Consider the following 17198-nt stretch of genomic DNA (forward strand, 5'->3'; position numbering starts at 1 on the left):
TAGGTGCATATGTGTCATATTTTTGATGCTACATGTAAGTGATACCATATGGTATTTGTCTTTCTGTCTGACTTCCCTTAGTATAATTGCTAGTTGCATCCATGTTGCTGCCAACGGCATTATTTTGTTGCCTTTTATGACTGACTAACATTCCTCACGTGTCCGTGTGGACCACGTTTTGTTTATCCATGCCTCTGTTGTTGGACATTTAGGATGCTGCCACGTCTTGGCCATTGAATGTAGTGCTGCCATGAACACAGGCGTGAATGTATCATTTTGAATTACAGTTTCATCTGGGTATATGCCTAGGAGTGTGACTGTGGATCATATGGCAACTCTAGTCTTAAGACAAGGCTCTTGATTTTAGAGTGAACACTTCCTATGTTTGATGTCACTTGAACTGAACTTTCCTCTGAGTCTCGGAATGCACTAGCAGTTAAAAGGGAAGGACTCAATATCACTGAGACAGAGCTCAAGCAAATTCCATGTGCCTTTCCATCTTTTTAATTAAAAAAAAAATGGATAGACAAAATGTAGCATGTAATTTGCACAGGACTTGTCATATTTAAAGTCACTCTACTGTCCTCATCCAAATCCTGGAATTCAGTTAATAATACACAAAATTTACAGATTGAGGTTTGGAGAAAGAAAATGACTCGCTCAAAGCTGCCCACGCTGGATGTGGCAAAGGGGCCTGGAACTCGGCTTCTGGGTCCTTTGTGGTTCTCACGCAGCTATGTCATCTCATTTTTAATAATTCTTCAATTTTCATGTAATGTTAATGCCCACGTCTGTACTACTTTCCTGACATGTTATGTATGGCATTCGTTTACTTCAGGGTTGGAAGATTCTTACCTAGCTAGGAAGGAAAGAGAATGAAAGCAGAAGATTCCGCTGTGCGTGAGGCACGAAGACCCTGTCTGCATCCAGTATCATAATACTTTGCTGGGAGTAGCATTGTTGTCCCATGCTCCAACCAAATGAGTGACATGCAGGCATGCACGCTAAGTCGCTTCAGTCATGTTCGACTCTGCGACCCCGTAGACTGCAGCCTGTCAGACTCCTCTGACCATGGCATTCTCCCGGCAAGAATACTGGAGTGGGTTGCCATTCCCTTCTCCACAGGATCTTCCCGAGCCAGGGATCGAACCCACCTCTCCTGTGTTTTCTGCATTGAAAGCAGATTCTTTACTGCTGAGCCACCAGGGAAGCCCAAACAAGTGACATGGGATTTCAATTCAGCAGTTATCTTTTTTTGTGTGAGTATACATATAATTTTTATTTATTTATTCTGTAATCAATTATCTTCCTACCTCTTTTCTTATAAGGGAAAGAGCTGTATTTGTTCCAGAAAAAGATCCAGAGTCGCTCCCAAAGCAACTGTTATCACAAACTCTCAGGTGACTTCAGCTGGCAAACCTCTCTCTTCTAATTAATCGTCAGTTCCCAAGCCAGAATTCTGTGAATTATCTTAAAGTCCTTCATCCCCTTCATTCCACATTAACCCCCACATACACATTCACACACGCTGGATCTTGCTGAGTTCCTCTTCCCCAAGTCTCTCTCTCTCAAAACTGCCCATTGGGAGCAATGTGGGGATTAGAGAAAGGATTTTAAACGTTCACAACTAGAGACGAGGACACTCAAAAGTAGAGTGACTATCATTTATTGTCCAAATTGAGAGATTCTGAGTGTGAAAAGGAGGGCTATTAATATCTGCACTAGGCAAAATGAGACATCTTTTTACTGTACTCAGAAGGATACTGGAATAATAAATACTTGAATGTGGGAAGTGGCAATGGAGATGAAGCAGGAGATAAAACACACCATGTGTAAGTAAGCCTCATCCATCCCTACCCACCAGGTATGTTTCAGTTTCCTAGTCAACAAACAATATTGTACATGGTCAAATCTTTTATTTTTTCAGCCTCATTCCTTATCACTCTACTTTTCTTATTTTGTTCTGATTTGCTTAGTTCCAAAATAAGTGATGCTGAATATACCTCTGTGCCGTTGCACATTCTATTCCCTGGAATGCTTTTTACTCAGCTTTGAAGTCAGTTGTCACTTCCTCTCTGGCACCTACCCTGAGCCTTTCCACACGATTCATCCCTTCACTCCTGGTTAAATTTGTGTGTCTCTGTCACCACATGTAGCAAAATATCATTCATTTGAGTTACTGGGTTTCATCTATTGTGGTATTAAGTGGTTCTGATTGTCCTAGCAGTCATTCTAACAGTTGTGCTTAATGGAACTGTCCATGGTCGCTTGAAGATATTTAATTCTATACCTTTTCAGGAAATTGAATTTTTAAAATTGTTTTGGGGGCTGATTTTTGTTCATTTAAAAACTATAATCTTAGATGGGATTCAAAATTCCACACTCCCCCCCACCCCAGTACCCATGCACACACCTGTGTACACACTCACGGACATTTGCAGAAACACAAGGTCCTAGTGTTCAATGGCTTCCTTGGTGGCTCAGATGGTAAAGAAGCCGCCTGCAATGTGGGAGATCTGGGTTTGATCCCTGGATTGGGAAGATCCCCTGGAGACAGGCATTTCAACCCACTCCAGTATTTTGCCTGGAGAATCCCCATGGACAGAGGAGCCTGGTGGGCTACAGTCCATGGGGTCGCAGAGAGTCAGACACGACGGAGTGACTGACACTTTATCCCTGCAGTAATGTCCTAACCAGTCACCTGGTGTTAGGGTAGAGCCAAAGACAGGTGCTCTTACCTTGCACTCAAGAGGTAAGGTTTTGACTGGGACCACTACGCTAATTGCAGTAGTCTGATGATAGGGGTTTCTTAGCTTCTGTGAAATCAGATGCCCCAGGAAAAGCGTATGCAGTTTCATATTTTACTTGCATGAGTGGTTTTAAAATGGCCTCAAATGTCTGCTTTGACATAAAGAATAGTTTACTAGAAACAGATCCATTTCATTAGCACCATTTTTACAAGTTAAATGGCCATACATATCTGTGTTTTCTGTTTAGTCTTCTAGAAATGACGTCCTTCCAAACAGCCTAAGGACATTTCTGAGTGCTTGTATCCTCTATTAGGCTTGCAATGTGATCAAGTCATTGTTTATAATTTTGTTTTTGTGTGTGTTGTTCTGGCAACTCTGGAGGAAAAGCTACATGAAGTCATTGTGCAGAAGCAGCTACACTGCAGTGCTGAATTGTGAGTTATTACTAAAAAGGAATTGTCTGCTTTATTCCATCCAGACCTACTTTCTTCCCCTTCTTACATTTGGTCTTATTTCATGTTTTGCTATCAAAGCTATTGCACCACTATCAAGGCATTCCCCGCAAAGTTAATATTTCCGAATACCACCATTTCTCCCTTCCCAATCCTCACTCCAAGAGGTACTAGGGGGAAGACCATACCATCTGAGAGAAAATATTCCACCTGGGGTGAGCCCTAACTCCAAATATGTATCCTTTTGTAAATCCTTCAGGAAGATTATTTACATTTCTAACTCTAGTCTAAGCATTTGGTCAGCATCCACATGACGGTGTAACTGGAAAAATGAAATGAATGTTTGCCTTTGATTTTATTTTATTGCTTCTCAGAAGAAAGCTCCATATAGTAAGGCTCTGGTCCATTTCTCTACTTACCAACCATGGGACGGGGAAAAAAGTGAAAGTGAAAGCCACTCAGTTGTGTCCAACTCTTTGCCATCCCATAGACTATACAGTCCCTGGAATTCTCCAGGCCAGAATACTGGAGTGGGTAGCCGTTCCCTTCTCCAGGGGATCTTCCCAACCCAGGGATTGAACCCAGGTCTCCCACACTGCTGGTGGATTCTTTACCAGCTGAGCCACAGGGAAGCCCATGGGATGGGGAGGGGTGCAAAATGCGAGCTGGGACAGGGTAGTGAGATGACTGTGCTACATCATTTTCTGTATATATGTGGGGAAAGCTCTGAAATAACTGATTTTTAAAAATACCTTTATTTAAAAACCTTTATGTTTTAAAAAAGAATTGACTGGAGCATAGTTGATTTACAATGTTGTATTAGTTTCAGGTGTACAGCAGAGTGAATCATCTACACACAAACTATATCCATTCTCTAGATTCTTTTCCCTACAGGTCATTACAAAGGACTGAGCAGAGTTCCCTGTTTGTTCCAGTAAGTCCTTATTAGCTGTCTATGTATATACAGTACAGTGTACATGTCAATCCCCATCTCCCACTGTAGCCTCCCCTCCTTCCCCCAGTAACCATAAGGTTGTTTTCTACATCTTTGACTCTATTTCTGTTTTATGAATAAATTCATTTGTACCTTTTTGGTGATGCCACATGTAAGTGGGTTTATATATTTGTCTGACTTCACTAACTACGATCATCTCGGGTCCATCCCTGTTGCAGCAAATGGCATTATTTCGTTTTTCAATAGCTGAGTATACGTTCCATTTCATTGTATATATGCACCACGTATTCTTTATCAACTCCTCTGCTGGTGGGCATCTAGGCTGCTTCCATTTCTTGGCTATTGTAAGTAGTGCTGTAGTGAACATTAAGGTGCGTGTATCTTTTCGAATTATGGTTTTCTCTGGATATATGCCTAGGAGTGAGATTGCTGGGTCATAGGGTTGTTCTATTAAACACCCTTATTTCATAAAAGTTATCAAAACTTTCTTAGAGAAGATGAAAAATCCACCCCCCCACACACACAAAAAAAAAGCTCCTGAAAAAATGTTAGAAAGAAAAGACACCAATTCTTGTGAATTAAAGTTTGGGAAAACAGACAAGCTTGTCAAAAGTGATCATTGCTGGTTTCCTGCCCTCCAAAGCAGCCTACTTGATAAAGGAGGCTGTGTTCGGCATTGGCTTAGCTGCTTAAATATCCTTGTGTCAGGAGAATCCCAAGGGCCTCTCACCTGCAAATACTTCTGGCAGATCCAAGTTCATGCCATTGCCTTTCTGTGAGGCTACTCTAGCTCCTGTGACATCAGGAAGCATTCTCTATTTTGTGAGTGAAGCAGTGCATAAAACCTAATCCTGTCTATGCCTAGGCCTGGGGTAGAATTGGAAGGAAGCTGCTTAAGGCAATATTTTGGCATCAAAGTGACTTTAAAGTGGGGGGTGGGGGAGCAGCGCAAGATTTGATACCTGCTCCCCAGTGTTCCTAGCAGCACTATGTACAGTAGCCAAGACACAGAAGCAACTTAAGTGTCCTCCGACAGACAGATGGATAGAGAGTATGTGGCACATATATACAATGGAATATTACTCAGCCGCAAAAAGGAATGAAATCTTACCATGTGTCACATGGATGGACCTAGAGATGATCATACGAAGGGAAGATGTTGGAGTAGGATGTGCACTCATCTCCTGTGAGAAGACCAAAATTGCAACTAGCTGCTGAACAACCATGGAAAGGAGAATGTTGGATCCCACCAAAAAAAGATATCCCAAGTCCAAGGGGAAAGGAGAAGCCCCAACAAGATGGTAGGATGGGTGCAACTGTATTTAAAATCAAATCTCATACCCACCAGAAATGCTTGAAGGGTGCAAACAAAACCTTGTGCACACCAGGACCCAGGGAAAGGAGCAGTGACCCCACAAGAGACGGAGCCAGACCTGCCTGTGAGTGTTTCAGAGTCTGCTGCGGAGGCACGGGTCAGCAGCGGCCTGCAGTGGGGACAGGGGCTCTGGCTGCAGCAGTCCTGGGAGGTGCGTGTGGTGTAAGTCCTCTTGGAGGAGGTTGCCATTAGCCCCACCATAGAGTCACAGAGCAGATGACCCACAAAACTGGAGGAGGGTTAGACCAAAGAAGTTCTCGCACTGTTGCAAAAATTCTAGGGCCCACAACAGATTTCCCAACCTGAGGATCCAGCAAAGGGACTGAGAACCCCAGGGAATTTGACTTTGAAGGCCAGTGGGATTTGATTACAGAACTTCCACAGGAAAGTCTGGGAAAACAGACTCTGGGAGGGCACAAACAAAGCCTTGTGGGCACCAGGAGAAAGGAGCAGTAACCCCACAAGAGACTGAGCCAGGGAAGTAAGTCAGATAAAAATAAATATCACTTATATGTGCAACCTAAAATAATACAAAATAATCTATGAAACAGACTCACAGACATAGAAAACAAATTTATGGTTACCAAAAGGGAAAGTTAGGGGGAGAGATAAATTAGGAACTTGGGATTAATAGATAAATGACAAGGATTTATTATATAGCACATGGAATTACATTCTAACCCTTGTAACTTATAATGGAATAAGAATCTGAAAAAAAAACAAAACAAAACTGAATTACTTGGCTATACACCTGAACAGTATGGAGGTTCCTTAAAAAACAATAGAACTACCATATGACCCAGCAATTCCACTACTGGACATACACCTTGTGGTGGTGGTTTAGTCACTAAGTCATGTCAACTCTTGTGACCCCATTGACTATAGCCTTCCAGACTCCTCTGTCCAGGGGACTCTCCAGGCAAGAATACTGGAGTGGGTTGCCATTTCCTTCTCCAGCATATATCCTGAGAAAACCATAACTCACAAAGACATGCACCCCAGTGTTCATTTCAGCACTATTTACCATGGCTAGGACTTGGAAGCAACCTAGATATCCACTGAAAGAGAAATGGATAAAGAAGATGAGGTATATATATACAATAGAATATTACTCAGCCATGAAAAGCAACCCAACTGGGCATCTGTAGAGATGTGGATGGACCTAGAGACTGTTACACAGAATGAAGTAAGTCAGACATAGAAATATCATATATTTACACATATGTGGAATTTAGAAAGAATGGTGAACTATTTGCAGGGCAGGATTAGAGATGTAGATGTAGAGAAAGGATGTGTGGACGCTGGTAGGAGGGGAAGAGGTGTGAAATGACCTGGGAGATTAGGCCTGACAGATCTACATGACTCTGTATAAAATAGCTGGGGGGAAGCCGCTGGGTAGCACAGGGAGCTCAGCTTGGTGCTCCCGGATGACCTAGAGGGGTGGGATGGGGGATGGAGGGAGGTCCCAGAAGTTGTATACATATGGCTGATTCATTTCTTCATACAGCAGAAAGCAACACTGTAAAGCAACTATACCTGAATAATAATAATAAAGCCTGGATTTATTTACTCTTAACCACCCCCTTCCTACCTTCTACTGTATAGAAATACTGGAAATTTATCTTGGAGCTAGAAATCACTGGGTTTTATAACCCTTACACTGTTCTTTGTCTGGCTAAGTGCTACTGATCTTTTATCCACCTTCCCTTCTACCACCTCTGTAAATCCATCCTTAGAATAGACTTAAGGTCTCCTCCATTTTCCCACTGCTCTCTGTGAAATTCTCTATTGCACCATAATTCCACATTGAATTATCACGTTACCATTGTCTTTCCCAAATCTGGACCCCTCTCTGTATGTTTCATGGTATTTCCATGGTTAGGCATAAGCTCTGTGTCTCAATCAAACACGTCTTACCAGACTCAAGAATAATATGCCTTAAAGTGGGACACAGTCTAAAAATACATTATTAGTCAAAAACTTTTGTTTTGGAGCCCAGTCCTACTGCCATCTGAGGCAAATGTACTAAGTTTTCTTGGTCTTAATTTTCAAATCTACAAAATTAGAAGAATAATTATTGTTTACCATACAGATGGATGAGAAGATTAAAGGACATATACTTATCTAAAGTATTAATAGGTAAAATACTTTATCAAATACAATGTATTAATTAGGATTTCTTATTTTATCATCTTTAAGATTGTAGTATCACTGTATATATCATACAATCCTATAAATATCTCTAATAGATTAAGTACCAACTCTATACCCACAAAGAGTTTCATTAACTTACCTGCGGTCTCATGAATAAAAGCAGTGAGTCTGAACCCAAGGTTCGGATGCCTGAGCTCACACTCTTAGCCATCGAGCTCAAAAGTCTCTGAACATCATGTCCGCTAAGTTTCAGCACTGATGTGACACCTGTTTCCAGCCTTTCTTCCCTCAGCTATAATGTAACAACAGCAATTTACCACCGTAGATGTCTAAGGAATGTTCAACTTGATCCTGTCTGCTTCTCTTACAGAGCAATTCCAGGGGCTAAGCCTTGTAACGCAAGGTCAGAAAGCTGTTAAAGTCTCTGATGTCAAGGAGAGGTGGCATCCTTTAGTCCATGATCCATGGAATTGGAGTCAGATATCCTGAAGTCAAATCCCAGCTCAGCTGGTGAGTAATACATCCTTGCAAAGCGGCTTCCTTTCTTGGAAACTTCATTTTTTATATCTTTTTGCTCATCACAAAATCTGTACAAAACTCTCTCTTTTTTTGTTACTGGGGAGATTAAATGACTTAAATGCATGTGAGAGCACCTTGCAAGTTATACTGAGAAGAGGTAAGTACTTTTCCGAGGATGCAAGGTCTCCTAGCAAACTAATGTGTACCTATATGCGCACAAAGTCAGCAGAGTTTATTTCCGCAGCATTATGACCAACCAAAGGTCCAGACTGATAAAAGAGGTTAGAAAAGCTTCATTAAGATGGTGGTTCAAGTCTGAGAGTACAGACAAAGCAGGAACATTGAGGAAGGAAAGTGACATCATTCTACCTAACAGGAAGTATTGGGTTGGTCAGAAACTTTGTTTGGATTTTCTGTCACATCTGAGTGAAATTTTTGGCTAATTCAATACAATCTCCTCTTGGAAATTTCCCAGGTATGCAAGAAGGATGTTCTAAGAAAGAGAGGGCACATTCAATTCAGACAAAGAACAACCTCACTTCAGACAAAGAACAACCTCACTTGAAACTTACCAAAATGTTAAGTATATCTGAGACTATCTGAGTATAGGGGTTTGTTCTGAGTCTGTGGTTCACTCCACACAGCTATATCCCTGGGCATCTGCTAAAGTATTTGCATCTGTGCTATCTGTTATAGTTCCACTAAGTCATCACCCTGCTACACCAGAGATGTAACTCAGGAAAGAGTAACAGAAATATATCATCAATAGGAGAAGGGAATAGCCTTCAAACACAGAATCAAAATGGTGTTGGGGAGATCCCACTGTAATTTGCTGTGTATGGAGTGATGGGCAGTCAGAAAAATCCAACGCTCACACCTCTGAACTAAAAGTCAGAGCAGCGGTGTTCCAGCTTTACGAACTTTGCGGAAATGGGTCTTAATCTGAGCTCAAGTTCAGAATGACAGATGGCATAAGATGAAAATGGGTTTTCAAGTGATCTCACAAAGAAAAGAGAAGACACTAAATAGGTACATCAGTGGTCTCCTGATTAATCACAGGATTAAAAGCAGAACTCAGATCTGAGCAGCCCTCTAGCAAGCATGGAAAAAATTTACATGAGCTTTAAAAAAAGAGTAACTAAAAGGCATTTACTATTTTTAGTGTTATTTTTCAGTATGTAGTTTGGAGCTCCTTAAAAAGGAGCGAGAACAGCCAAGGAAGGTAAGTGGGCTGCAGTTTAGTGACCAGTCATTTCCATGAGAGGCAGGAACAGCTGGGAAGGTTTTGGCAAATGGAAATGTGTGCTTCCTATAATTTTATTCCATCCTCTGTTACATGCTCACCTCATAGATGGGAAGTTTTGGACGTTGTTCCTATTTCTGTCCAACTTCCTGAAAGGCAGCAATGAACTTACACCTTAGCTACAGATGGATAAAGCAAACGGATAAACCTGAAACTTGCAAAGCTTAGCAGGGTGTGATCCCAGGAGGCCAAATTTGTCTTTCAAAGCCTTTGGGCTCTGGCAAATTTTTATGTATTTTTTCCACTTCAGGATATCCCAAGAGCTAGTTCTCCCATTTTTGAGCCTTTGTATTTAAGTCCTTGCATGTTTGATGTCTTTGGACACAATCTAGCTCTTCCCTCCTAAGAAGAAGGGTCTAAGAGGTGAGGACTGGGGTGAGTTGTGCATTAGGTGCCTTTGAATTTGTGAAAGACTCCTGGGCTGGTTCTCGCATAATGTGGTAGAAGAAAGTAGGGATGGGTTTGCGAAGAAAGAGCTGAACACAGGCTCTGTGGACTCATTACCACAAAGGGAACAGGATGCAGAGTGGAGGAGGGTTTGCAAGAGACCATGATTTTCAGGCAAGATTGCCTGGATTCTGCCTCAAACCTGATTTTTGAAGGATGATGCATTTAGACACTTATGTGTAATTGACCATGACCTCAATTTTGAACAGGTAGAGTTGCTTCAATAAATCCATCCAAAGAGACAAAAACAAGGTGACTATTCCAGAGAAGTCTGTTCTTAGGTCTGCTTAGTTGAGATTTTTGAATAAAACTTCTGCTTCTTGGTTTCCCTTTTGCCAAGTGCAGATACTTCAATACTGGAATGTTTTCAGGTGCCCAACTAAAGGACATCAGTCTACAGAACTGAGCAGATAACACAAGAGCCCAACATAGCTTACAAGCAATTCCTCCCCAACAGCCAACTAGCAGAGCCTTTTCTTCCATTTTTCTCAAATCCCATAGAGCAGAAAGTGAAAACCACTGGGTACAAACAAATCCTATTGTGGAGATAGCTATCAAAGTCTGTTCAAACCATCTGTTTCTCTGTTTTTCTTTCATGTGTGTGTGTATTTTTTTTTTTTTTTTTGCTAACAACAAAATCTATTCTAAACTAACCAAGATGTTATGACTGAAAATGCCAGAGGTATATAGATCTAGCTGATAAGAGAAATTGCTTTCTAAAGAGGAGTTTGGTTTATCTTAGGTGGAGGAAGGCAACATTTCTGGAAATGCCATAGTTGAACTAGCAAAATAACCAGCTACTTTCATTAAAAAAGTATGAGGCAAGATTTGTATTTGTTCACGTAATTGAATTTAATGCTGCTGAAATTTGTCAGATCTGAAAGCTACTGAAGTGTAGACTATTTTTTTCTTTGAGAAAAATTGCTTAAGAAATTGTCTCTCGGCTATAGGGCAGGTGTTCTGTTGATACTAAAAGGTCACAAGGCAGTTATTCTCTGAATTTTTCATAATGTGTAAAAACCAAAGAGTACCCCCAGGAGGATATGTTTTTCTTTTGAGAGGAGGCTTCTGTGAGACAGTGACTCTTTGTCAAGAAACCCTACTGATGGTGGTGCTATTGGTAAAGAACCTGCCTGCCAGTGCAGGAGACCTTAGAGACACAGGTTAGATCCATGGGTCGGGAAGATCCCCTGGGAGGAGGGAATAGCAACCCACTCCAGTATTCTTGCCTGGAGAACCCATGGACAGAGGAGCCTGATGGGCTACAGTCCATGGGGTCACAAAAGAGTCAGACACGACTGAAGTGACTTAGCACAGCTACTGATATACTGGTTTTGGTGTCTGCTATCTAGATGTTGGTGACTTGGGTTAGCACTACAAACGGAAAGCCAACAAGTTTGCAATTGCTTTTTTCCTCTTTACAGTCCAAGTAGCTTACACTCTCACTCACATACCTCTATGTCACATTATCTTCATAACTTCAGATTTTCTGCAGAAGTTCCACTTCATACTCAAGATCTCATTAATATGCCATCCTTCTCTGTCTCTTACCTGGGTTCACCTTGGTTGATGGACATGTAAATTTCCCAGGAATTCTCCTCTGGGATGGCTCCATGTGGTATCAGTAAACTCACCCCTGAAACAGAAAAAGCCAAGAAGTTATTTGTAGATTCTCCAGTTATCCAGAAGCACCTCAGCTGAATAACTTACAGATGCTCTCAAAGATGGACCACCTCACAGCAATTTATAGGAGTTTCACAAAGTGCAAAATAATAACAAGATATTGTTTCCTTCAGTGACATATAGAAGGGCATATCATTCAAGTGTATACTCAGATTTTTACTTAAAGTCTTTCTAATGTAAATTGGTACAGCTATTATGGACAATAGTATGGAGGTGCCTCAGAAAATTAAAAAGAGTTATCATAAAATCTAGCAATCTCACTCCCAGGCATATGTCCAGAGACAACTGTAATTCAAAAAGATACCTGCACTCCTATGTTCTCAGCAGCACTATTTACAACAGCCAAGACATGGAAACAACCCAAGTGCCCATCAATAGATGAATGGATAAAGAAGATGTGTGTGTGTGTATACACACACTAGAATATTAGCCATAAAAAATGAAATAGTGGCATTTGCAGCAATATGTATGGATCTAGAGATTACCAAGAAAAGTGAGAGAAAGAGAAACATATGATATCACTTATACGTGGGAGCTAATACATGGCACAAAACAGACAGACTTACAGACATAGAGGACAGACTTGCGGTTGCTAAGGGGGAATGGGGCAGGGAAGGACAATTTGGGATTAACAAATGCAAACTACTGTATATAGAATGGATAAGTAACAAGGTCCTACTGTATAGAACAGGGAACTACCTTCAATATGCTGGGCTAAGCCATAATGAAAAAGAATGCATGTGTGTATGACACAAAGGAATCACTTTGCTATTCAGCAGAACTTAACACGAACACTGTAAGTCAACTATACGTCAATAAATAGAAATTTCAAAAATTAAAGCCTTCCTGGCATTGTAAAAACTCTCTTATAAGATTAGGTATCCTGACACCCAGCACTATCATATGTATCTGAGATTAAGAATTTCAGTGTATCAGTTCAGTTCAGTTCAGTCACTCAGTTGTGTCCGACTCTTTGCGACCCCATGAACCGCAGTACGCCAGGCCTCCCTGCCCATCACCAACTCCCAGAGTTCACTCAAACTCACGTAACATCTAGTCGGTGATGCCATCCAGCCATCTCATCCTGTCGTCCCCTTCTCCTCCTGCCCTCAATCCCTCCCAGCATCAGGGTCTCTTCCAATGAGTCAACTCTTCGCATGAGGTGGCCAAAGTACTGGAATTTCAGCTTCAACATCAGTCCTTCCAAAGAACACCCAGGACTGGTCTCCTTTAGGATGGACTGGTGGGATCTCCTTGCAGCCCAAGAGACTCTTAAGAGTCTTCTCCAACACCACAGTTCAAAAGCATCAATTCTTCATGTATCAGTTAGTCAGCTCTAAAATTTAAAAGGTATTTCTCTGGTTTCTTTCTATCCACTCATTTCCTGAAAAGGTATCTAGGATGATGAGTGAGACATTTAACATTTTTGCTGGAGCCTGGTGTGTAACTGTCTTCTAAAGGGTGCATCTTAAAGTCAGTTTAGGGAGGTGACTGATGGAGGAGTGTGTTTTATCAAGAGAACTGAAGGAGGGAAAACCTGTGAATAAGCTTAGGAACTGAAGATTCTGTGTAGCTACTATTTGGCTCCGTATTTCCAAACAGATGCTAGAAAAGATTAAGGCTAAAGATAACTTAGCTGTATTCATATCAATGTCAAATTGAAAGAAAACTCAGGTGGGGTGGGCACAGGAAGGCACCTCATACCACTCTGGGAAATTCCTCTCTTTTCTCCTGAATGCTATGAAGTCACTATTTCAGTTTGGCCAAAAGGGAAGAGTCTAGAGAGGGCAGAGAGTCTCTTTAATGTAGCTTCTTGCTTATAAAAAGAAATGAAATAGAGACACAGTTAAGATCTTGACAAAGTAAAATCTCAGGGTATCCTTTGAATAATGCAGCACTCACCTTTTGTCCTTTCATTAGAGCTAATGTAATTACACAGGAAGCTTTCAGGCTGCTGCTGATAAATTTACATCTAGAGATGGCAGACTTTACTGATATCCTTCCGTGTTCCTGTGCACTGCTATAGGATCGAGGAATGGAAGACTCATGGCAAAACAAGTTGTGTGGTTCACATTTACGAACATTATTCAGTAACACGCTAGTTATCATCAGTGTCTTTCACTAAAAATGAGGCCCATTTAAATCTTGCTCACAGCTTTTCAGCTAGGGTATCTATTTATATTCCAGACCCTAATGTCAACAGTAGGAGAACAGTAATTGCCATACTCGGTGGCCTCTGATCAGTTTTCTCCTTTAATTGCCCATCCTTCCTTAAATGTAGCTGCCAAATGAAGTGGGCTCCATTACATCCTTCCCTGCTGGGGAGCAGAAATTATACGTGTGATATTCAGTGTGTGTAAATGTCAACCCTAGACATTCTGTATTGTTAGTTTGCCATCACACTTCTCTCTGTTGCCTCTGTTTTAGACTATGATGATAAGAGACATTTAGACCTTATTTAGAGACAGAGCACAGAGTGTCACCATAAGAAATAATGCCATCTGAGCAATTAACCCAAAAGAGCTGTGTTGTGCTCCCATTTCACATTTTTCTCTATTCCCTGATTGAGGTATAATTCACACGCCTAAGTTATACAAATTAACGAGTTTTGGGGCAAGTGCATATGCTCATGTTACCATCACGGTCAAGATAGAATATTTCCACTGCCGCAGAAAGCCCCCTTGCACCCTTCAGTAGTCAGTTCGATCACCAACCCAGACGATCATTTATTTGCTTTCTGACATGTTGATTAGTTTGTCTTTTCTAAATTTTCAAATAAAATCATACAGTGTGTTTTTTTTTTTAAAAAAAGCACTCCAAAATCACTGTGGATGGTGACTGCAGCCATGAAATTAAAAGACGTTTACTCCTTGGAAGGAAAGTTATGACCAACCTAGATAGCATATTCAAAAGCAGAGACATTACTTTGCCAACAAAGGTCCATCTAGTCAAGGCTATGATTTTTCCAGTGGTCATGTATGGATGTGAGAGTTGGACTGTGAAGAAGGCTGAGCGCCGAAGAATTGATGCTTTTGAACTGTGGTGTTGGAGAAGACTCTTGAGAGTCCCTTGGACTGCAAGGAGATCCAACCAGTCCATTCTGAAGGAGATCAGCCCTGGGATTTCTTTGATGCTAAAGCTGAAACTCCAGTACTTTGGCCACCTCATGCGAAGAGTTGACTCATTGGAAAAGACTCTGATGCTGGGAGGGATTGGGGGCAGGAGGAGAAGGGGACGACAGAGGATGAGATGGTTGGATGGCATCACTGACTCGATGGATGTGAGTCTGAGCGAACTCCAGGAGTTGGTGATGGACAGGGAGGCCTGGCGTGCTGCGATTCATGGGGTCACAAAGAGTCGGACACGACTGAGTGACTGAACTGAACTGAAGCGAAGGGTTTATTACATCTGTAACATGTGGCCCAATGCCTGGCAGAGAGTAAGCTCTCAGAAAATAAATCATGAATATATGAATGAATGAACAGAATTGAAAACTTTCAGTAAAAATAAAATAAAAAATAAAAATAAAAAACAGCCAGGCTTTGAGACATGCAGTCTTCTGCAGATCATCAGGGCCTGACAGTCAGAATAAATATGCATATGGACTTTTGAGGAAGGGCTGTTTGCAGAGCAGATCATATCGCATTCCTTTCAAGTCAGCTTAATTCCTTGTGTGTAGATTGAAACATTATTCATAATACACCGAAATTCAATCTGAATGTGTAGGATCACTGGAGCTTTAAACGATCCCGTCTTTCCTTCAATCAGAAGTTGTATGATGATCCTTTAAACATACTTCCCTCCCCCACTTATTATCTAAATTGTAGGTGGAAACTGAAGATAGTCGAACACCAGAGGTCGTGGGAGCTGATGGTGCTGGTGGCAAGTTATATTTTATGAAGAATGAAGGCTCTGTAGGAACTCTTCACACTTGTGGTCCCCTAAAGATGTATCCAACACGTCATTCAACACATTATTTCTGATTAAAGGATATACTCTCCCCCAAACTCCACCTATCCTGACAGCCTTTTATTTGATAGGACAACAGAACCACCTGAGTTTTTTGGTTCCTATTTTGCATAATAAATGATTTTTAGAGTGTGGGGACTGCTGCCAACCTTTCTCACAAACCACTGCCAGGCACCCCACAGTAATTTGGGATGGATAGCATGGGAACAATTTAATTTCCAAGCCTCTCTTCTTTATACTTTAGCTCCCCAGGGCATATTTTACATTTATGTTCTGCAAATAACAGAGCATATGTTTCAATTCCCTGCACTTATTTTTTTCTCAAATTCATTCCCAATGAACAGCTTCAGTCTGGTCTAGGGCTTCTCGTGCAGAGCTCTGAAAACGCCCCTTCACAGAGTTGTTTGGGAATCATAGATAACGCTACTGGAACTTTGGGTTGTCAACCTAAATGCTTCTCAAGTCAGAAGGGAAGCAAGAAAAAAGTCTGTCGTCATGATTTCATTTCCCGTTCTATGATGAACATTGAACAAATATAGGTGATAAATGGATGGATCCCGGCACTCCCTTCCTACACACACAGACGAGGACGGGACCAGTCTATTCAACCAGCAACTACTGAGAGCCACCTAAGTGCCAGCCACTAGGTAGGAAAGTGGAAATAATACAAAGGTACAAGAACTCAATACGCAAACTCATAATTCTGATGTGTATACATACTCTTCTCTTCAAAAGGGTAGGTTCTGCATCTTTACCTTTTCTAGATCCTACGTTTCCAATCACAGATTCTTTTTCTAAGGGGTCACAGAAGAGTCGGACATGACTCAGCAACTAAACAAGAAGTGAAGCCGCTCAGTCTTGTGTGACTCTTCGCGAGCCCATGGAATGTCGCCTGCCAGTCTCCTCCATCCATGGGATTTTTCCAGGCACTAATACTGGAGTGGGTAACCATTTCCTCCTCCAGGGGATCTTCCCAATCCGGGGATCGAACCCGGGTCTCCCACATTGGAGGCAAACTCCTTGATGTCTGAGCCACCAGGGAAGTAAACAAGAAGAAGGGTACCTGGTAAATACGGCCACCTGCTCCCTACCATGGACCTCCTATCCGTCCTATCTCACCAGGAGGAGGGCATCCTACATGTGTGAAAAGATTCTTACCACGTCCTACTCATGGAGGAAGATTTAGAGAATTGGAAATTTAGAATACAACATCATTATTGGGTCTGCATTGGAGGGCTGTTTCCTTGAAATTAAGTTTTTAATGAACCAAAGGATATAGGGAAACCAATCATCAACTTGGAACAAACGCAGGCACAAGTCACTAATCTACTTAGAAGGTCAGGCAGTAGAACAGTAGCGTCTGACTAGTCCAACTACAGAATTCACTGTACAAGATAAAATGCTTGATATTTCAGGTGGGTTTGTTCTACCCTACAGAGAAATCTGCTAAGGCCCGCGTCCCAGCTCAATGCTATCCAGATCTTTAACAACAATGGCAGATCTGGCATTTTCCCTTTCCTCTCAGCCAACAGCGATGATTTAGAGTACTCCCTAAATCTCGTTGCTCAGATAGTGGGCCAGGGGTGGGGTG

At 41.6% G+C, this 17198-nt stretch overlaps 1 protein-coding gene across 1 annotated transcript in view; it reads right to left on the reverse strand.

Annotated features, from left to right (window-relative positions):
• Positions 1–17198, reverse strand: part of UNC5D (unc-5 homolog D (C. elegans)) — a 284709-nt gene that overhangs the window by 59363 nt on the left and 208148 nt on the right. The window contains exon 11 of the mRNA XM_010838852.1: positions 11507–11591. Within this exon, the coding sequence (XP_010837154.1) occupies positions 11507–11591 (85 nt within the window). The remainder of the gene's footprint in view (positions 1–11506; positions 11592–17198) is intronic.

This window comes from Bison bison, unplaced genomic scaffold (genome assembly GCF_000754665.1).
Source record: "Bison bison bison isolate TAMUID 2011002044 unplaced genomic scaffold, Bison_UMD1.0 scf7180017864105, whole genome shotgun sequence".
Lineage (NCBI taxonomy): Eukaryota > Metazoa > Chordata > Mammalia > Artiodactyla > Bovidae > Bison > Bison bison.